The sequence below is a fragment of the Carcharodon carcharias genome, chromosome 10 (assembly GCF_017639515.1).
Source record: "Carcharodon carcharias isolate sCarCar2 chromosome 10, sCarCar2.pri, whole genome shotgun sequence".
Lineage (NCBI taxonomy): Eukaryota > Metazoa > Chordata > Chondrichthyes > Lamniformes > Lamnidae > Carcharodon > Carcharodon carcharias.
Window position 1 is genome coordinate 98,829,339 of NC_054476.1, and position 23,307 is coordinate 98,852,645.

General features: G+C 46.7%; 1 protein-coding gene across 3 annotated transcripts in view; it reads left to right on the forward strand.

Moving 5' to 3' along the window:
- mybpc3 (myosin binding protein C3) overlaps positions 1-23,307 on the forward strand; it is a 1,308,988-nt gene that overhangs the window by 80,736 nt on the left and 1,204,945 nt on the right. For all 3 annotated transcript variants that reach the window (XM_041197987.1, XM_041197986.1, XM_041197988.1), the window contains exon 2: positions 5,271-5,537. In XM_041197987.1, the coding sequence (XP_041053921.1) occupies positions 5,271-5,537 (267 nt within the window). The remainder of the gene's footprint in view (positions 1-5,270; positions 5,538-23,307) is intronic.

The window sequence follows — 23,307 nt, forward strand, 5'->3', positions numbered from 1 at the left end:
TGTGTCTGGAGGGGGTGTCTATGGGGGCTGTGAGTGTGTCTGGGGGGGGTATCTATGGAGGCTGTGTGTGTGTGGGGGGTGGTGTCTATGGGGGCTGTGTGTGTGTGGGGGTGGGTGTCTATCGGGGCTGTGTGTGTGTGTGAGGCGGGTGTCTACGGGGGCTGTGTGTGTGTGAGAGGGGTGTCTACGGGGGCTGTGTGTGTGTGTGTGAGGGTGGTGTCTACGGGGGCTGTGTGTGTGTGAGAGGGGTGTCTACGGGGACTGTGTGTGTGTGTGTGAGGGGGGTGTCTACGGGGGCTGTGTGTGTGTGTCGGGGGGGTGTCTACGTGGGCTGTGTGTGTGTGTCGGCGGGGTGTCTACGGGGGCTGTGTGTGTGTGTCGGGGGGGTGTCTATGGGGACTGTGTGTGTGTGTCTGGGGGGAGTGTCTACGGGGGCTGTGTGTGTGTGGGGGGTGGTGTCTATGGGGGCTGTGAGTGTGTCTGGGGGGGGTGTCTATGGGGGCTGTGTGTGTCTGGGGGGGGTGTCTATGGGGACTGTGTGTATGTGTCTGGAGGGGGTGTCTATGGGGGCTGTGAGTGTGTCTGGCGGGGGTATCTATGGAGGCTGTGTGTGTGTGGGGGGTGGTGTCTATGGGGCTGTGTGTGTGTGGGGGTGGGTGTCTATCGGGGCTGTGTGTGTGTGTGAGGGGGGTGTCTACGGGGGCTGTGTGTGTGTGAGGGGGGTGTCTACGGGGGCTGTGTGTGTGTGTGTGAGGGGGGTGTCTACGGGGGCTGTGTGTGTGTGAGGGGGTGTCTACGGGGGCTGTGTGTGTCTGTCGGGGGGAGTGTCTACGGGGGCTGTGTGTGTGTGGGGGGTGGTGTCTATGGGGGCTGTGAGTGTGTCTGGGGGGGGTGTCTATGGGGGCTGTGTGTGTCTGGGGGGGTTGTCTATGGGGACTGTGTGTATGTGTCTGGAGGGGGTGTCTATGGGGGCTGTGAGTGTGTCTGGGGGGGGTATCTATGGAGGCTGTGTGTGTGTGGGCGGTGGTGTCTATGGGGGCTGTGTGTGTGTGGGGGTGGGTGTCTATCGGGGCTGTGTGTGTGTGTGAGGGGGGTGTCTACGGGGGCTGTGTGTGTGTGAGGGGGTGTCTACGGGGGCTGTGTGTGTGTGTGTGAGGGGGGTGTCTACGGGGGCTGTGTGTGTGTGAGAGGGGTGTCTACGGGGGCTGTGTGTGTGTGGGGGTGGGTGTCTATCGGGGCTGTGTGTGTGTGTGAGGGGGGTGTCTACGGGGGCTGTGTGTGTGTGAGGGGGGTGTCTACGGGGGCTGTGTGTGTGTGTGTGAGGGGGGTGTCTACGGGGGCTGTGTGTGTGTGAGAGGGGTGTCTACGGGGGCTGTGTGTGTGTGTGTGAGAGGGGTGTCTACGGGGGCTGTGTGTGTGTGTCGGGGGTGTGTCTACGGGGGCTGTGTGTGTGTGGGCGGGTTGTCTATGGGACTGTGTGTGTGTGAGGGGGGTATCTATGGGGGCTGTGTGTGTGTGGGCGGGGTGTCTATGGGGGCTGTGTGTGTGGGGGGGGTGTCTATCGGGGCTGTGTGTGTGTGGGGGGGGTGTCTATCTTGGGTGTGTCCACGGGTGCTGTGTGTAGTGTGTGTGCGGGGGGGCGGTGTCTATGGTCTATGGGGGCTGTGTGTGTGTGTGTGGGGGGGGTGTCTATGGGGGCTGTGTGTGTGGGGCGGGGTGGTGTCTATGGGGGCTGTGTGTGTCTGGGGGGGGTGTCTATGGGGACTGTGTGTATGTGTCTGGAGGGGGTGTCTATGGGGGCTGTGAGTGTGTCTGGGGGGGGTATCTATGGGGGCTGTGTGTGTGTGGGGGGTGGTGTCTATGGGGGCTGTGTGTGTGTGGGGGGTGGTGTCTATGGGGGCTGTGAGTGTGTCTGGGGGGGGTGTCTATGGGGGCTGTGTGTGTCTGGGGGGGGTGTCTATGGGTACTGTGTGTATGTGTCTGGAGGGGGTGTCTATGGGGGCTGTGAGTGTGTCTGGGGGGGGTATCTATGGAGGCTGTGTGTGTGTGGGGGGTGGTGTCTATGGGGGCTGTGTGTGTGTGGGGGTGGGTGTCTATCGGGGCTGTGTGTGTGTGTGAGGGGGGTGTCTACGGGGGCTGTGTGTGTGTGAGGGGGGTGTCTACGGGGGCTGTGTGTGTGTGTGTGAGGGGGGTGTCTACGGGGGCTGTGTGTGTGTGAGGGGGTGTCTACGGGGGCTGTGTGTGTCTGTCGGGGGGAGTGTCTACGGGGGCTGTGTGTGTGTGGGGGGTGGTGTCTATGGGGGCTGTGAGTGTGTCTGGGGGGGGTGTCTATGGGGGCTGTGTGTGTCTGGGGGGGTTGTCTATGGGGACTGTGTGTATGTGTCTGGAGGGGGTGTCTATGGGGGCTGTGAGTGTGTCTGGGGGGGGTATCTATGGAGGCTGTGTGTGTGTGGGGGGTGGTGTCTATGGGGGCTGTGTGTGTGTGTGGGGGTGGGTGTCTATCGGGGCTGTGTGTGTGTGTGAGGGGGGTGTCTACGGGGGCTGTGTGTGTGTGAGGGGGGTGTCTACGGGGGCTGTGTGTGTGTGTGTGAGGGGGGTGTCTACGGGGGCTGTGTGTGTGTGAGAGGGGTGTCTACGGGGGCTGTGTGTGTGTGTGTGAGAGGGGTGTCTACGGGGGCTGTGTGTGTGTGTCGGGGGAGTGTCTACGGGGGCTGTGTGTGTGTGGGCGGGTTGTCTATGGGACTGTGTGTGTGTGAGGGGGGTATCTATGGGGGCTGTGTGTGTGTGGGCGGGGTGTCTATGGGGGCTGTGTGTGTGTGGGGGGTGTCTATCGGGGCTGTGTGTGTGTGGGGGGGGTGTCTATCTTGGGTGTGTCCACGGGTGCTGTGTGTAGTGTGTGTGCGGGGGGGCGGTGTCTATGGTCTATGGGGGCTGTGTGTGTGTGTGTGGGGGGGGTGTCTATGGGGGCTGTGTGTGTGGGGCGGGGTGGTGTCTATGGGGGCTGTGTGTGTCTGGGGGGGGGTGTCTATGGGGACTGTGTGTATGTGTCTGGAGGGGGTGTCTATGGGGGCTGTGAGTGTGTCTGGGGGGGGTATCTATGGGGGCTGTGTGTGTGTGGGGGGTGGTGTCTATGGGGGCTGTGTGTGTGTGGGGGTGGGTGTCTATCGGGGCTGTGTGTGTGTGTGAGGGGGGTGTCTACGGGGGCTGTGTGTGTGTGAGAGGGGTGTCTACGGGGGCTGTGTGTGTGTGTGTGAGGGTGGTGTCTACGGGGGCTGTGTGTGTGTGAGAGGGGTGTCTACGGGGGCTGTGTGTGTGTGAGAGGGGTGTCTACGGGGGCTGTGTGTGTGTGTGTGAGGGTGGTGTCTATCGGGGCTGTGTGTGTGTGTGAGAGGGGTGTCTACGGGGGCTGTGTGTGTGTGAGAGGGGTGTCTACGGGGGCTGTGTGTGTGTGTGTGAGGGTGGTGTCTACGGGGGCTGTGTGTGTGTGAGAGGGGTGTCTACGGGGGCTGTGTGTGTGTGTGTGAGGGGGGTGTCTACGGGGGCTGTGTGTGTGTGGGCGGGTTGTCTATGGGACTGTGTGTGTGTGAGGGGGGTATCTATGGGGGCTGTGTGTGTGTGAGGGGGGTGTCTATGGGGGCTGTGTGTGTGTGAGGGGGGTGTCTATGGGGCTGTGTGTGTGTGAGGGGGCTGTCTATGGGGGCTGTGTGTGGGGGGGGGTGTCTATGGGGGCTGTGTGTGTGTGTGAGGAGGGTGTCTATGGGGGCTGTGTGTGTGTGAGGGGGGTGTCTATGGGGGCTGTGTGTTTGTGTGAGGGGGGTGTCTATGGGGGCTGTGTGTTTGTGTCGGGGGGGTGTCTATGGGGGCTGTGTGTGTGTGCGGGGATGTCTATGGGGGCTGTGTGTGTGTGTGAGGGGGGTGTCTATGGGGGCTGTGTGTTTGTGTCGGGGGGGTGTCTATGGGGGCTGTGTGTGTGTGAGGGGGGTGTCTATGGGGGGCTTTGTGTGTGTGAGGGTGGTGTCTATGGCGGCTGTGTGTGTGTGTCGGGGGGGTGTCTATGGGGGCTGTGTGTGTGTGTCGGGGGGGTGTCTATGGGGGCTGTGTGTGTGTGAGGGGGGTGTCTATGGGGGCTGTGTGTGTGTGAGGGGGGTGTCTATGTGGGCTGTGTGTGTGAGGGGGCTGTCTATGTGGGCTGTGTGTGTGTGTGTGAGGGGAGTGTCTATGGGGGCTGTGTGTGTGTGAGGGGGGTGTCTATGTGGGCTGTGTGTGTGTGTGAGGGGGGTGTCTATGGGGGCTGTGTGTGTGTGAGGAGGGTGTCTATGTGGGCTGTGTGCGTGTGTGTGAGGGGGGTGTCTATGGCGGCTGTGTGTGTGTGGGGGTGTCTATGGGGGCTGTGTGTGTGTGTCGGGGGGGTTGTCTATGGGGGCTGTGTGTGTGTGTCGGGGGGGGTGTCTATGGGGGCTGTGTGTGTGTGAGGGGGGTGTCTATGGGGGCTGTGTGTGTGTGTGAGGGGAGTGTCTATGGGGGCTGTGTGTGTGTGTGGGGGTGTCTATGGGGGCTGTGTGTGTGTGTGAGGGGGGTGTCTATGGGGGCTGTGTGTGTGTGAGGGGGGTGTCTATGGGGGCTGTGTGTGTGTGAGGGGGGTGTCTATGGGGGCTGTGTGTGTGTGAGGGGGGTGTCTATGGGGGCTGTGTGTGTGTGTGAGGGGGGTGTCTATGGGGGCTGTGTGTGTGTGAGGGGGGTGTCTATGGGGGCTGTGTGTGTGTGAGGGGGGTGTCTATGTGGGCTGTGTGCGTGTGTGTGAGGGGGGTGTCTATGGGGGCTGTGTGTGTGTGAGGCGGGTGTCTATGGGGGCTGTGTGTGTGTGAGGGGGGTGTCTATGGGGGCTGTGTGTGGGGGGTGTGTCTATGGGGGCTGTGTGTGGGTGGGGGTGTCTATGGGGGCTGTGTGTGTGTGTGAGGGTGGGTTCAGTGTTTGCAGGGTTGGGGAGCATGAGGACGCTGATGCGCAATGTCCCTCTATAGCATGCAGCAACCCAAAGTCGGGGGTGGGGGGTAGTGGTCTCAGTGCAGGCTGCATAAAAGTCAGCCTGTGTAAATGAATGCATGTGAATGAGTGGGGCAATAGATGAAAGGGGTGCCATCCTTTAACGGATCACCCACTTAGTCCAAAAAGCTGGCAGGACTGATAGGACTGAGCGGTAAGTTTGCAGGCTGCAGATGGACTGAGTGCTTTTCTGAAACAGTGAGAATCACATTGTGTCCCATCTCCAGGTTCCTCCTTCACCAAGAAACCACGCAGTGCAGTGCTGAACACAGGCAGCAATGCCACGTTCACAGCCGAGACAGAGAAGGGGGTGGTGAAGGTGAGGTGGCAGTGGGATGGTGTTGACATGGTTCCCAGCGAGCGATGGAGCATCACCTCAGACGGGACCAGGCACACTCTGACCATTCACTCTGTCTCTACCCTTGACAACGGTGTCTATGCAGTCATCGCAGGAAGTTCAAAGGTCAAATTTGAGCTCAAGGTCAAAGAGCCAGGTCAGTGCTGACGTATAATTGAGAGAACAATGTGAATGGAGCGGAGTTTAATCTAATGGCCAAGGAAACAAGAAAGATGTTCTTCATACAGAGAATGATGGGATTTGGGTTCAATACTGACCTAATCTGTGTTTGACGGGGACAGTGTACAAATGAACATAAGAACTAGGAGCAGGAGTAGGCAATTCAGCCCCTCGAGCCTGCCCCGCCATTCAATACAATCATGGCTGATCTCATTTCAGCCTCAAATTCAATTTCCCGGCCTCTCCCCTTAACCTTTCAACCCGTTACTAATTAAAAATCTGTCTATCTCCTCCTTAAATTTATTCAGCGTCCCGGCATCCACTGCACTCTGAGGTAGTGAATTCCACAGATTCACATGACCCTTTGAGAAAAGTAATTTCTCCTCATCTCTGATTTAAATCTACCACCACTTAGCCTAAAACTATGGCCTCTCGTTCTAGAATGCCTCACAGGGGGAAACATTCTCTCCATGTCTACTTTGTCTATTGCCTTTAGCATCTTATATACCTCAATTAGATCTCCTCTCATCCTTCTAAACTCTAGCGAGTATAGGCCTAAACTGCTCAATCTCTCCTCATAAGACAAGCCCCACATCTCTGGAATCAATCTAGTGAACCGCCTCTGAACCACCTCCAATGCAACTACATCCTTCCTCAAGTAAGGGGACCAAAACTGTGCACAGTTCTCCAGGTGCAGTCTCACCAATGCCTTGTACAGTTGCAACAACACTTCCCTATTTTTATACTCTATTCCTTTAGCAATAAATGCCAAAATTCCATGTGCCTTCCTTATTACCGGCTATACCTGCATACTAGCTTTCAGCGATTTCATGCACAAGGACACCCAGATCCCTCTGCACTGAAGCATTCTGAAGTTTCTCTCCATTTAAGTAATAAGTCGCCTGTTTATTCTTCCAACCAAAATGGATAACCTCACACTTATCCAAGTTACACTCCATCTGCCAAATTTTGGCCCATTCAACTAACCTGTCCATATCCATTTGTAAATTTCTTATTTCTTCATTGCAACTTACTTTCTCATCTAGGTAGAGGGAATTTTACTCCGCATCTAACCCTGTGCTGTACCAGCCCTGAGAGTGTTTGATGGGGACAGTGTAGAGGGAGCTTTACTCTGTATCTAACCCTGTGCTGTACCTGTCCTGGGAGTGTTTGATGGGGACAGTGTAGAGGGAGCTTTACTCTGTATCTAACCCTGTGCTGTACCTGCCCTGGGAGTGTTTACTGGGGATGGTGTACTGGGAGCTTTACTCTGTATCTAACCCCGTGCTGTACCAGCCCTGGGAGTGTTTGATGGGGACAGTGTAGAGGGAGCTTTACTCTGTATCTAACCCCATGCTGTACCTGTCCTGGGAGTGTTTGATGGGGACAGTGTAGAGGGAGCTTTACTCTGTATCTAACCCCGTGCTGTACCTGCCCTGGGAGTGTTTACTGGAGATGGTGTACTGGGAGCTTTACTCTGTATCTAACCCCGTGCTGTACCAGCCCTGGGAGTGTTTGATGGGGACAGTTTAGAGGGAGCTTTACTCTGTATCTAACCCCATGCTGTACCTGCCCTGGGAGTGTTTACTGGGGATGGTGTACTGGGAGCTTTACTCTGTAACTCTGACATATGGAGACACACTGTTAGAGAATGGGAGCAACACTGCATGAGGAGGTGATCAGTGTGCACGATTTCTGGGTTCTTTTTGCTGAGGGAAAGAAGGGTGGAAACTGTGGCCACAATCTTCCACTCCTCCTCCTATAGGGGGTGATTCCCAAAGATTGGGGCATTGCAAATGTTATACCCATGCTCAAAAAAAGAAAAGAGAGGTTAAGGCAGTAACTACTGTCAGTGCTCAAGAAATCTTTGGAGATGATAAACTGTACAAAATTGGATAAACGTCTCTTTATCAAAGACAAGCTTTATTGATATGTTAAAGGCAAATCATGCCTGACTAATGTGATAGTTATTTCATAAAAGAAAGATTTGCTGAGAGCTTTGATTGATGTGTATATGGACTTTGATAGAGTTACACTGGACTGTTAGTGAATTGAAGCGTGTGAGATGAAGGTGACACTGCTAGAGTGCACATGACTGGCTAATGGGGTCAGAGCCAGAGAGGATTGGTGAATGATTGTGTTTTCAGGCTGGAGGCCAGTTCTCCGGGGAGCAGAATTAGGAGCATTGCTCTTTCTGCTATATGTTAATGAGCTGGACTTGGGTACACTGGGAATCGTTTCAAAGTTGCAGATGGCATGAACATTGGAAATGTTGCAAACAGTGAGCGGGGTGGGCGCTGTTAGTAACAGACTCCATCAACAGATTGTTAAAATGGGCAGACACATTGTAGATCAAATTTAATGCAGAGCACTGCGAGATAGGAACACTGATTCGAGGCTATCTAAGTGAATGATCCAATTTGAAAGGGTGTGCAGGGAGAGAGACCTGGCATTGTATGTACGTTAACGTCTGAAGGTGGCAGGACAAGTTAATGAAATGGTTTTAAAAACCAGAGCTCGGGTCCTTGGCTTTGTCAATGGGGAGGCATAGGGTACAAAAACATGAAACTTTACAATCACTAGTTGGGCCTCAGCTGCGCACCACAATGCAGGAAGGATATCAAGGCCTTGAAGAGGGTCGAGAGGAGATTCCTCAGCATGGTTAGCTGGAGTCTGCATCAGCTAGTGTTCCAATTCTCACAACAAAGAAGGTGAAGAGAAGGTTCAAGACCCTGAAGGAATAATAGGAGGAGCTGCTTCCAACAGCAATAGGGTTGCTAACCAGACAGATTTAAAGTGATTGGCAAAAGAAATAAAGGTGAGATGAGGAAGATGAGAATATTTTGATGCAGAGCAATGTTGTGATATGGAATTCACTGTCTGAGTGATGCAACTAGATTCAATGATAACATTCAAAAGGGAATTGGATAAATACTTGAAGAGGAACATTTGGTAGGGCAAGTGTGCTTAATTAGCTAGCTGTCTCAAAGAGCCAGCATGATGAAGCGAGTGACCTCCTCCCACTGCTACATCATTCAGTCAGTGTATGAAGTGCAGCAAGATGGATCTTGGCAGCTGATCTGGGTGATGGAGCTACTGTTCTCCGTGTAGATTGTCTGAAATGTCTGTATGTGGATCAGCAACACTCCTGCTTTGTGTCACTGCAGGATGCGTGTTCAGTTCTGAGAAGTGATGAATGTTTCCGGATAGGCTGGAAGAGAGTGAGCAATGTATGCAGCAGTGAGGCATGCAGTTATTCCTGGTCTAAACAATGACCATTAATAGCTTGAACCCTCTTTTCAAGGTGAGGAAGGGGAAAGGGCTGCAGTGGACAGAGGAAGTGGGGGGGTGGTACAGGAGGTGACCAGCAGTCTGGGCTAATTAGTCAACTCACTTTCTCAAATCCTAACATTCACTGGGAGGTCCATCCCTGATCACAGCCATTGAAGATGGTTTCAAACAGATTCAATATCCCTGAGAAATTGCAGCTGTCCACTCCAAACGAACACACACTTCTTCCAAATATGGATAAACTGTGAGACACACAGACACAACTGGAGTTTTAAACTCAGTTAACGAATTCCGAATAACTAATACCCCAGAGTGAGTTAGAGTCTGGAATCTAATCGAGGGGTTCGGGTGGTTTATAGAAAGAATAACAGATACCCGTGAGTGAGTTACAGACAGGAATCTAATCGAGGGGTTTGGGGAGTTTATATATAGAATAACAGATACCCGGGAGTGGGTGACAGACTGGAATCTAATTGAGGGATTAGGGAGGTTTATATAGAGAATTAAACATACCCGGGAGTGAGTTAAAGACTGGAATCTAATCGAGGGGTTCAGGCAGGTTTATATATATATAACAACAGATAACCGGGAGTGAGTTACAGTTTGGAATCTAATCGAGGGGTTCGGGTGGTTTATATATAGCATAACTAACACCCCTGAGAGAGTTACAGACTGGTATCAAATCGAGAGGTTCGGGGAGGTTTACATATAGAATAACAGATACCCGTGAGTGAGTTACAGATTGGAATCTAATCGAGGGGTTTGGGGTGGTGTATATACAGAATAACGGATACCCATGAGAGAATTACAGTCTGGAATCTAATCGAGGGGATCGGGAGATTTATATATAGAATAACGGATACACCGGAGTGAGTTACAGACTGGAATCTAATCGGGGGGGTTCGGGTGGTTTACATATAGAATAACAGATACCTGGGAGTGAGTTACAGACTGCAATCTAATCGAGGGGTTCAGAAGGTTTATACATAGAATAACAGATACCCAGGAGTGAGTAAGAGACTGGAATCTAATCGAGGCGTTTGGGTGGTTTACATATAGAATAACAGATATCCGTGAGTGAGTTACAGACTGGTATCTAATCGAGGGGTTCAGGAGGTTTATACATAGAATAACAGATACCCAGGAGTGAGTAAGAGACTGGAATCTAATCGAGGGGTTTGGGTTGTTTATATATAGAATAACAGATACCTGGGAGTGAGTTACAGACTGGAATCTAATCGAGGGGTTCGGGTGGTTTAAATATAGAATAACAGATGCCTGGGTTTGAATTACAGGCTGGAATCTAATCGAGGGATTCGGGTGGTTTATATAGAGAATAACAGATACCCGCGAATGAGTTACAGATTGGAAACTAATCGAGTGGTTCGGGTGGTTTATATATACAATAACAGAAACCCGTGAGTGAGTTACAGACTGGAATCTAATCGAGGCTTCGTGAGGTTTATATATAGAATAACAGATACCCGGGAGAAAGTAAGAGACTGGAATCTAATCGAGGCGTTTGGGTGGTTTACATATAGAATAACAGATACCCATGAGTGAGTTACAGACTGGTATCTAATCGAGGGGTTCAGGAGGTTTATACATAGAATAACAGATACCCAGGAGTGAGTAAGAGACTGGAATCTAATCGAGGGGTTCGGGTGGTTTATATATAGAATAACAGATACCTGGGAGTGAGTTACAGTCTGGAATCTAATCGAGGGGTTCGGGTGGTTTAAATATAGAATAACAGATGCCTGGGTTTGAATTATAGGCTGGAATCTAATCGAGGGATTCGGGTGGTTTATATAGAGAATAACAGATACCCGCGAGGGAGTTACAGGTTGGAAACTAATCGAGTGGTTCGGGTGGTTTATATATACAATAACAGAAACCCGTGAGTGAGTTACAGACTGGAATCTAATCGAGGGCTTCGTGAGGTTTATATATAGAATAACAGATACCCAGGAGTGAGTAAGAGAGTGGAATATATTCGAGGCGTTCGGGGGGTTTATATATAGAATAACAGATACCGAGTAGCGTGTTACAGACTGGAATCTAATCGAGGGGTTCGGGTGGTTTATATTTAGAATAACAGATACTCGGGAGTGAGTTACAGTCTGGAATCTAATCAAGGGGTTTGAGTGGTTTATATATAGAATAGCAGATACCGCGAGTGAGTTACAGACTGGAATCTAATCGAGGGGTTCGTGAGGTTTATATATAGAATAACAGTTACCCGTGAGTGAGTAACAGACTGGAATCTAATCGAGGGGTTCGGGTGGTTTCTATACAGAATAACAGATACCGAGGAGAGTTTTACAGTCTGGAAACTAATCGAGGGTTTCGGGTGGTTTATATATAGAATAACAGATACCGAGGAGCGTGTTACAGACTGGAAGCTAATCGAGGGGTTCCGGTGGTTTAAATGGAGAATAACACATACCCAGGATTGCGTCCCAAACTGGAATCTAATCGAGGGGTTCGGATGATTTATATATAGAATATCAGATACCCGGGAGTGAGTAACAGACTAGAATCTAATCGAGGCGTTCGGGTGGTTTACATGTGGAATAGCAGATACCTGTGAGTGAGTTACAGACTGAAAACTAATCGAGGTGTTCAGGTGGTTTATATATACAATAACAGAAACCCGGGAGTGAGTAACAGACTGGAATCTAATCGAGTCGTTCGTTAGGTTTATATATAGAATGACACATACTGAGGAGTGAGTTACAGACTGGAATCTAATCGAGCAGTTCGGATGGTTTATATAGAGAATAACAGTTACCCGTGAGTGAGTTACAGACTGGTATCTAATCGAGGCGTTCGGGAGGTTTATATATAGATAACAGATACTCGGTAGTGAGTAGCAGACGGGAATCTAATCGAGGGGTTCAGGTGGTTCATATATAGAATAACAGATACTCGGGAGTGAGTAACAGACGGGAATCTAATCGAGGGGTTCGGGTGGTTTATATATAGAATAACAGATACCGAGGAGCGTGTTACAGACTGGAATCTAATCAAGGCGTTCGGGCAGTTTATATATAGAACAGCAGATACCCGCGAGTGAGTTACAGACTGGAATCTAATCGAGGGGTTTGGAAGGTTTATATATAGAATAACAGATACCCGTGAGTGAGTAACAGACCGGAATCTAATCGAGGTGTTCGGGTGGTATATATACAGAATAACAGATACCGAGGAGCGTTTTACAGTCTGGAAACTAATCGAGGGGTTCGGGTGGTTTACATATACAATAACCGATACCCGTGAGTGAGTTACAAGCTGGAATATAATCAAGGGGTTTGGGTGGTTTATATAGAGAATTAAACATACCCGGAAGTGAGTTAGAGTCTGCTATCTAATCGAGGGGCTCGGGAGGTTTATATATAGAATAACAGATACCAGGAGGTGAGTTACAGTCTGGAATCTAATCGAGAGGTTCGGGTGGTTTATATATAGAATAACAGATACCTGGGAGTGAGTTACAGTCTGGAATCTAATCAATGGTTTCGGGTGGTTTACATATAGAATACCAGATACCCGTGTATGAGTTACAGACTGGAATCTAATCGAGGGGTTCGGGTAGTTTATATATAGCGTAACAGATGCCTGGGATTGAATTACAGTCTGGAATCTAATCGAGGGGTTCTGGTGGTTTATAAATAGAATAACAGATACCGAGGAGCGTGTTACAGACTGGAAGCTAATCGAGGGGTTCGGGTGGTTTAAATAGACAATAACACATACCCAGGATTGAGTCCCAGACTGGAATCTAATTGAGAGGTTCGAGTGGATTATACGTAGAATAACAGATACCCAGGAGTGAATTACAGACTGGTATCTAATTGAGGGGTTCGGGTGGTTTACATGTGGAATAACAGATACCTGTGAGTGAGTTACAGACTGAAATCTAATCGAGGTGTTCGGGTGGTTTATACATACAATAACAGAAACCCGGGAGTGAGTTACAGACTGGAATATAATCGAGGGGTTCATGTGGTTTATGTATAGAATAACAGATTCCCGGGAGTGAGTAACAGACTGGATTCTAATTGAGGGGTTCGGGTGGTTTATGTACAGAATAACTGATACCGAGGAGCGTCTTACAGGCTGGAATCGAATCGAGGGGTTTGGGTGGTTTATATATAGAATAACAGACATCCGTCAGTGAGTTGCAGACTGGAATCTAATCGAGGGGTTCGGGCGATTTATATGTAGAATAACAGATGCCTGGGATTGAATTACAGACTGGAATCTAATCGAGGGGTTCAGGTGGTTTATATAGAGAATAACAGTTACCTGTGAGTGAGTTACAGACTGGTGTCTAATCGAGGGGTTCGTGAGGTTTACATATAGAATAACAGATACCCGTGACTGAGTAACAGACTGGAATCTAATCGAGGGGTTCAGGTGGTTTAAATAGAGAATAATACATACCCAGTATTGAGTTTCAGACTGGAATCGAATCGAGGGGTTTGGGTGGTTTATATATAGAATAACAGATACCCGTGAGTGTGTTACAGACAGGAACCTAATCGAGGGGTTCGGGTGGATTATATATATAGAATAACAGATACCTGGGAGTGAGTTGCAGACTGGAATCTATTCGAGGGGTTTGCGTGGTTTATATATACAATAACAGAAACCCGTGAGTGAGTTACAGGCTGGAATATAATTAAGGGGTTTAGATGGTTTATATAGAGAATTAAACATACCCGGAAGTGAGTTACAGTCCGCTATCTAATCGAGAGGATCGGGAGGTTTATATATAGAATAACAGATACCCGCAAGTGAGTTACAGATTGGAATCTAAACGAGAGGTTCGGGTGGTTTATATATAGAATAACAGATACCGAGGAGCGTTTTACAGACTGGAATCTAATCGATGTGTTCGTGTGGTTTATATATAGAATCACAGATACTCGGGAGTGGGTTACAGTCTGGAATCTAATCGAGGGGTTCAGGTGGTTTACATATACAATAACAGATACCGGTGAGTGAGTTACAGACTGGAATATAATCGAGTGGTTTGGGTGATTTATATAGAGAATTGAACATAGCTGGGATGAGTTACAGACTGGAAACTAATCGAGGGGTTTGGGTGGTTTATATATAGAATAACAGTTTTACCGTGAGTGAGTTACAGACTGGTATCTAATCGAGGGGTTCGGGTGGTTTATATATAGAATTACAGATACCTGGGTTTGAATTACTGACTGTAATCTAATCGAGGGGTTCGGGTGGTTTATATAGAGAAACAGTTACCCGTGAGTGAGTTACAGACTGGTATCTAATCGAGGGGTTTGGGTGGCTTTATATATAGAATAAAAGCGCCTGGGATTCAATTACAGACTGGAATCTAATCGAGGGTTTCAGGTGGTTTATATAGAGAATAACAGTTATACGTGAGTGAGTTACAGACTGGTATCTAATCGAGGGGTTCATGAGATTTATATATAGAATAACTGATACCCGGGAGTGAGTAACAGACTGGAATCTAATCGAGGGGTTCGGGTGGTTTATATATAGAATAACAAATACCGAGGAGCGTGTTATAGACTGGAATCTAATCGAGGGGTTCGGGTGATTTAAATAAATAACACATACCCAGTATTGAGCTTCAGACTGTAATCGAATCGAGGGGTTCGAGTGGTTTATATATAGAATAACAGATACCCGTGAGTCTGTTACAGACAGGAACCAAATCGAGGGGTTCGGGTGGATTATATATAGAATAACAGATACCCGGGATTGAGTTACAGACTGGAATCTATTCGAGGGGTTTGGGTGGTTTACATACAGAATACCAGTTATCCGTGAATGAGTTACAGACTGGAATCTAATTGAGGGTTTCGGGAGGTGTATATACAGAATAGCAGATACCCGCGAGTGAGTTACAGGCTGGAATATAATCAAGGAGTTCGGGTGGTTTATATAGAGAATAACAGATACCCGTGAGTGAGTAACAGACTGGAATTTAATCGAGGGGTTCGGGTGGTTTATATATAGAATATCAGATACCGAGGAGCGTGTTAGAGACTGGAAGCTAATCGAGGGGTTCCAGTGGTTTAAATGGAGAATAACACATACCCAGGATTGAGTCCCAGACTGGAATCGAATCGAGGGGTTCGGGTGGTTTATGTATAGAATAAGAGATACCCGTGATTGTGTTACAGACTGGAATCTAATCGAGGGGTTCGGGTGGTTTATATATAGATTATCAGATACCCGGGAGTGAGTAACAGACTAGAATCTAATCGAGGCGTTCGGGTGGTTTACATGTGGAATAGCAGATACCTGTGAGTGAGTTACAGACTGAAAACTAATCGAGGTGTTCAGATGGTTTATACATACAATAACAGAAATCCGGGAGTGAGTTACAGACTGGAATCTAATCGAGGGGTTCGTGAGGTTTATATATAGAATAAAAGATACCCGGGAGTGAGTAACAGACTGGAATCTAATCGAGTCGTTCGTGAGGTTTATATATAGAATGACACATACTGAGGAGCGAGTTACAGACTGGAATCTAATCGAGCAGTTCAGATGGTTTATATAGAGAATAACAGTTACCCGTGAGTGAGTTACAGACTGGAATCTAATCGAGGGGTTCGGAAGGTTTATATATAGAATAACAGATAACCGTGAGTGAGTAACAGACTGGAATCTAATCGAGGTGCTCGGGTGGTATATATACAGAATAACAGATACCGAGGAGCGTTTTACAGTCTGGAAACTAATCGAGGGGTTCAGGTGGTTTACATATACAATAACAGATTCCCGTGAGTGAGTTACAGGCTGGAATATAATCAAGGCGTTTGGGTGGTTTATATAGAGAATTAAACATACCCGGAAGTGAGTTAGAGTCCGCTATCTAATCAAGAGGTTCGAGTGGATTATACGTAGAATAACAGATACCCAGGAGTGAATTACAGACTGATATCTAATTGAGGGGTTCGGGTGGTTTATACATAGAATAACAGATACCCGGGAGTGAGTAACAGACTGGAATCTAATCGAGGGGTTCGGGTGGTTTACATGTGGAATAACAGATACCTGTGAGTGCGTTACAGACTGAAATCTAATCGAGGTGTTCGGGTGGTTTATATATACAATAACAGAAACCCGGGAGTGAGTTACAGACTGGAATATAATCGAGGGGTTCATGAGTTTTATATATAGAATAACAGATACCCAGGAGTGAGTAGCAGACTGGAATCGAATCGAGGGGTTTGGGTGGTTTATATATAGAATAACCGATACCTGTGAGTGCGTTACAGACTGGATTCTAATCGAGGGGTTGGGTGGTTTATGTATAGAATAACAGATTCCCGGGAGTGAGTAACAGACTGGATTCTAATTGAGGGGTTCGGGTGGTTTATATACAGAATAACTGATACCGAGGGGTGTCTTACAGGCTGGAATCTAATCGAGGTGTTCGGCTTGTTTATATATAGAATAACAGATACTCGGGAGTGAGTTACAGTCTGGAAACTAATCGAGGGGTTCGGGTGGATTACATATACAATAACAGATACCCGTGAGTGAGTTACAGACTGGAATATAATCGAGGGGTTTGGGTGGTTTATATATAGAATAACAGATACCCGTGACTGCGTAACAGACTGGAGTCTAATCGAGGGGTTCGGGTGTTTTATATGTAGAATAACAGATGCCTGGGATTGAATTACAGACTGGAATCTAATCGAGGGGTTTGGGTGGTTTATATAGAGAATAACAGTTACCCGTGAGTGAGTTACGGACTGGTATCTAATCGAGGGGTTCGTGAGGTTTACATATAGAATAACAGATACCCGTGACTGAGTAACAGACTGGAATCTAATCGAGGGGTTCAGGTGGTTTAAATAGAGAATAACACATACCCAGTATTGAGTTTCAGACTGGAATCGAATCGAGGGGTTCGGGGGGTTTATATATAGTATAACAGATACCCGGGAGTGTGTTACAGACTGGAATCTATTCGAGGGGTTTGCGTAGTTTATATATAGAATAACAGACATCCGTGACTGAGTTGCAGACTGGAATCTAATCGAGGGGATCGGGGTGGTTTATATATAAAATAACAGATACCCGGGAGTGAGTTAAAGACTGGAATCTAATCGAGGGGTTTGCGTGGTTTATATATAAAATAACAGTTACCGAGGAGCGTTTTACAGGCTGGAATCTAATGGAGGTGTTCGGGTTGTTTATATATAGAATAACAGATACTCGGGAGTGAGTTACAGTCTGGAAACTAATCGAGGGGTTCGGGTGGTTTACACATACAATAACAGAAACCCGTGAGTGAGTTACAGACTGGAATATAATCAAGGGGTTTAAATGGTTTATATAGAGAATTAAACATACCTGGACGTGAGTTACAGTCGGCTATCTAATCGAGAGGTTCGGGATGTTTATATATAGAATAACAGATACCGAGGAGCGTTTTACAGACTGGAATCTAATCGATGTGTTCGTGTGGTTTATATATAGAATAACAGATACTCGGGAGTGAGTTACAGTCTGGAATCTAATCGAAGTGTTCAGGTGGTTTATATATACAATAACAGATACCCGCGAGTGAGTTACAGATTGGAGTCTAATCGAGGGGTTCGCTAGGTTTATATATAGAATAACAGATACCTGGGAATGAGTTAAAGACTGGAATCCAATCGAGGGGTTTGGGTGGTTTATATATAGAATGACAGATACCCGTGGGTGAGTTACAGAGTGGAATATAATCGAGCGGTTTGGGTGGTTTATATAATGAATTGAACATACCTGGGAGTGAGTTACAGACTGGTATCTAATCGAGGGGTTCGGGAAGTTTATATATAGAATAACAGATACCGAGCAGCGTGTTACAGACTGGAAGCTAATCGAGGGGTTCTGGTGGTTTAAATAGACAATAACACATACCCAGGATTGAGTCCCAGACTGGAATCTAATCGGGGGATACGGGTGGTTTACATATAGAATAACAGATACCCGTGAGTGTGTTACAGACTGGAATCTAATCGAGGGGTTCGAGTGGTTCACATGTGAAATAACCGATACCTGCGAGTGAGTTACAGAGTGGATTCTAATCGAGGGGTTCGGGTGGTTTATGTATAGAATAACAGATACCCGGAAGTGAGTTACATTCTGGAATCTAATCGAGGGTTTCGGGTGCTTTACAAGTAGAATACCAGATACCCTTGTTTGAGTTACAGACTGGAATCTAATCAAGGGGTTAGGGTGGTTTACATATCGAATAACAGATACCCGTGAGTGAGTTACAGACTGGAATCTAATCGAGGGGTTCGAGTGGTTTATATATAGAATAACAGATACCCGTGAGTGAGTTTCAGACAGGAACCTAATCGAGGGATTCGGGTGGATTATATATAGAATAACAGATACCCGTGTGTGAGTTACAGACTGGAATCTATTCGAGGGGTTTGCGTAGTTTAGATATAGAATAACAGACATCCGTGAGTGAGTTGCAGACTGGATTCTAATCGAGGGGATATGGTGTTTTATATACAGAATAACAGATACCGAGGAGCGTTTTACAGGCTGGAATTTAATCGAGGTGTTTGGGTTGTTTATATATAGATAACAGATACACGGGAGTGAGTTACAGTCTGGAAACTAATCGAGGGGTTCGGGTGGTTTACACATACAATAACAGAAACCCGTGAGTGAGTTACAGACTGGAATATAATCAAGGGGTTTAAATGGTTTAAATAGAGAATTAAACATACCCGGAAGTGAGTTACAGTCCGCTATCTAATCGAGGGGATCGGGAGGTTTATAAATAGAATAACGGATACACGTGAGTGAGTTACAGTCTGGAATCTAATCGAGAGGTTCGGGTGGTTTATATATAGAATAACAGATACCTGGGAGTGATTTACATTCTGGAATCTAATCGATGGGTTCGGGTGGTTTCTATATAGAATAACAGATACCCGTGAGTGAATTGCAGTCTGGAATCTAATCGAGCGGTTTGGGTTGTTTACATATAGAATAAAAGATTCCTGGGATTGAATTACAGTCTGGAATCTAATCGAGGGGTTCGGGTGGTTTATTTTGAGAATAACAGTTAACCGTGAGTGAGTTACAGATTGGTATATAATCGAGGGGTTCGGGAGGATTATATATAGAATAACAGATACCGAGAAGCTTGTTACAGACTGGAAGCTAATCAAGGGGTTCCCATGGTTTAAATAGACAATAACACATGCCCAGGATTGAGTCCCAGACTGGAATCGAATCGAGGGGTTCGGGTGGTTTATATATAGAATAACAGAAACCCGGGAGTGGGTTACAGACTGGAATCTTATCGAGGGGTTCGTGAGCTTTATATATAGAATAACAGAAACCCGTGAGTGAGTTACAGACTGGAATCTTATCGAGGGGTTCGTGAGGTTTATATATAGAATAACAGATAGCCGGGAGTGAGAAACAGACTGGAATCTAATCAAGGGCATCGTGAGGTTTATATATAGAACAACAGAGACCGAGGAGAGTTTTACAGACTGGAATCTAATCGAGGTGTTCGGGTGGTTTATATATAGAATAACAGATACTCGGGAGTGAGTTACAGTCTGGAATTAAGTCGAGGGGTTCGGGTGGTTTATATATAGAATAACAGATACCGAGGAGAGTTTTACAGGCTGGAATCTAATCGAGGGTTTCGTGAGCTTTATATACAGAATAACAGTTATCCGGGAGTGAGTAACAGACTGGAATCTAATCGAGGGGTTCAGATGGTTTATGGAATAACAGATATTTGGGATTGAATTACAGACTGGAATCTAATCGAGGGGTTCGTGTGGTTTATATATAGAATAACAGATACCCGTGAGTGAGTTTCAGACAGGAACCTAATCGAGGGATTCGGGTGGATTATATATAGAATAACATCTATCCGTGTGTGAGTTACAGACTGGAATCTATTCGAGGGGTTTGCGTAGTTTAGATATAGAATAACAGACATCCGTGAGTGAGTTGCAGACTGGATTCTAATCGAGGGGATATGGTGGTTTATATACAGAATAACAGATACCGAGGAGCGTTTTACAGGCTGGAATCTAATTGAGGTGTTTGGGTTGTTTATATATAGATAACAGATACACGGGAGTGAGTTACAGTCTGGAAACTAATCGAGGGGTTCGGGTGGTTTACACATACAATAACAGAAACCCGTGAGTGAGTTACAGACTGGAATATAATCAAGGGGTTTAACTGGTTTAAATAGAGAATTAAACATACCCGGAAGTGAGTTACAGTCGGCTATCTAATCGAGGGGATCGGGAGGTTTATAAATAGAATAACGGATACCCGTGAGTGAGTTACAGTCTGGAATCTAATCGAGAGGTTCGGGTGGTTTATATATAGAATAACAGATACCTGGGAGTGATTTACATTCTGGAATCTAATCGAGGGGTTCGGGTGGTTTACATATACAATAACAGATACCCGTGAGTGAGTTACAGACTGGAATATAATCGAGGGGTTTGGGTGGTTTATATAGAGAATTAAACATACCCGGGAGTGAGTTACAGTCCGGAATCTAATCGAGTGGTTTCGGGTGGTTTATATATAGAATAACAGATGCCAGGGAGTGAGTTACAGACTGGAATCTAATCGATGGGTTCGGGTGGTTTCTATATAGAATAACAGATACCCGTGAGTGAGTTGCAGTCTGGAATCTAATCGAGCGGTTCGGGTTGTTTACATATAGAATAAAAGATTCCTGGGACTGAATTACCGTCTGGAATCTAATCGAGGGGTTCGGGTGGTTTATTTTGAGAATAACAGTTAACCGTGAGTGAGTTACAGATTGGTATATAATCGAGGGGTTCGGGAGGTTTATATATAGAATAACAGATACCGAGAAGCTTGTTACAGACTGGAAGCTAATCAAGGGGTTCCCGTGGTTTAAATAAACAATAACACCTGACCAGGATTGAGTCCCAGACTGGAATCGAATCGAGGGGTTCGGGTGGTTTATATATAGAATAACAGATACTCGGGAGTGAGTTACAGTCTGGAATTAAGTCGAGGGGTTCGAGTGGTTTATATATAGAATAACAGATACCGAGGAGAGTTTTACAGGCTGGAATCTAATCGAGGGTTTCGTGAGCTTTATATACAGAATAACAGTTATCCGGGAGTGTGTAACAGACTGGAATCTAATCGAGGGGTTCAGATGGTTTATGGAATAACAGATATTTGGGATTGAATTACAGACTGGAATCTAATCGAGGGGTTCGTGTGTTTTATATATAGAATAACAGATACTCGGGAGTGACTTGCAGTCTGGAATCTAATCAAAGCGTTCGGGTGGTTTATATATAGTATAGCAGATACCCGTGAGTGAGTTACAGACTGGAATCTGATCGAAGAGTTCGGGAGGTTTATATATTGAATAACAGATACCCGTGAGTGAGTTACAGTATGCAATCCAATCGAGGGGTTCGGGTGGTTTACATATAGAATAACAGATATCCATGAGTGAGTTACAGACTGGAATCTAATCGAGGGGTTCGAGTGGTTTATATATAGAATAACAGATACCTGGGAGTGAGTTACAGACTGGAATATAATCGAGGGCTTTGGGTGGTTTAAATAGAGAATTAAACATACCCGCGAGTGAGTTACAGTCCGGAATCTAATCGAGGGTTTCGGGTGGTTTATATATAGAATAACAGATACCCGGGAGTGAGTTTCAGACTAGAATCTATTCGAGGGGTGCGGGAGGTTTATATATAGAATAATAGATTCTCAGAAGTGAGTTACGTTCTCGAGTCTACTCGAGGGGTTCGGGTGCTTTATATATGGAATAACAGATAGCGAGAGGCGTGTTACAAACTGGAATCTAATCGTGCTGTTCGGGTGGTTTATATAGAGAATAGCATTTACCCATGAGTGAGTTACATACTGGAATCTAATCGAGGGGTTCGGGTGGTTTAAATAGAAAATAACACATATCCAGGTTTTAGTTACAGACTGGAATCTAATCGAGGGGTTCGGGTGGTTTACATATAGAATAACAGATAGCCGTGAGTGAGTTACAGACTGGAAACTAATCGAGGGGTTCGGGTGGTTTATATATAGAATAACCGATACCCGCGAGTGAATTACAGACTGGAATCTAATCGAGGTGTTTGGGTGGTTTATATATAGAATAACAGATACCCGGGAGTGAGTTGCAGTCCGGAATCTAATCGAGGGGCTCGGGTGGTTTATATAGAGATTAACAGATACCTGGGAGTGAGTTACAGCCTGGAATCTAATCAAGTGGTTCGGGTGGTTTATGCAGAGAATAACATTTACCCGTGAGTGAGTTAGAGCCTGGTAACTAATCAAGGGGTTCGGGAGGTTTATATATAGAATAACAGATACCCGGGAGTGAGTAACAGACTGGAATCTAATCGAGGGGTTCGGGAGGTTTATATATAGAAGAACAGATACCTGTGAGTCAGTTACAGATTGGAATCTAATCGAGGGTTTCGGGTTATTTATATATGGAATAACTGATTCCCGGGAGTGAGTAACAGACTGGAATCTAATTGAGGTGTTCGGAAGTTTTATATATGGAATAACAGATACCGAGGAGCGTTTTACAGACTGGAATCTAATCGAGGTGTTCGGGTGGTTTATATATAGAATAACAGATACTCGGGAGTGAGTTACAGTCTGGAATCTAGTCGAGGGGTTCGGGTGCTTTACATATACAATAACAGATACCCGTGAGTGAGTTACAGACTGGAATATAATCGAGGGGTTTGGGTGGTTTATTTCGAGAATTAAACATACCCGGGAGTGAGTTACAGTCCGGAATCTAATCGAGGGGTTCGGGTGGTTTGTATATAGAATAACAGATACCAGGGAATGAGTTACAGACTGGAATCTAGTCGATGGGTTCGGGTGGTTTATATAGAGAATTAAACATACCCGGGAGTGAGTTACAGTCTGGAATCTAATCGACGGGGTCGGGTGGTTTGTATATAGATTAACAGATACCAGGGAGTGAGTTACGGACTGGAATCTAATCGATGGGTTCGGGTGGTTTCTATATAGAATAACAGATACCTGGGAGTGAGTTACAGTCTGGAATCTAAACGAGCGGTTCGGGTTGTTTACATATAGAATAAAAGATTCCTGGGATTGAATTACAGTCTGGAATCTAAATCGAGGGGTTCGGGTGGCTTATATAGAGAATAACAGTTAACCGTGAGTGAGTTACAGACTGGTATATAATCGAGGGGTTCGGGAGGTTTATATATAGAATAACAGATACCGAGAAGCTTGTTACAGACTGGAAGCTAATCGAGGGGTTCCCATGGTTTAAATAGACAATAACACATGCCCAGGATTGAGTCCCAGACTGGAATCGAATCGAGGGGTTCGGGTGGTTTATATATAGAATAACAGATAGCCGGGAGTGAGAA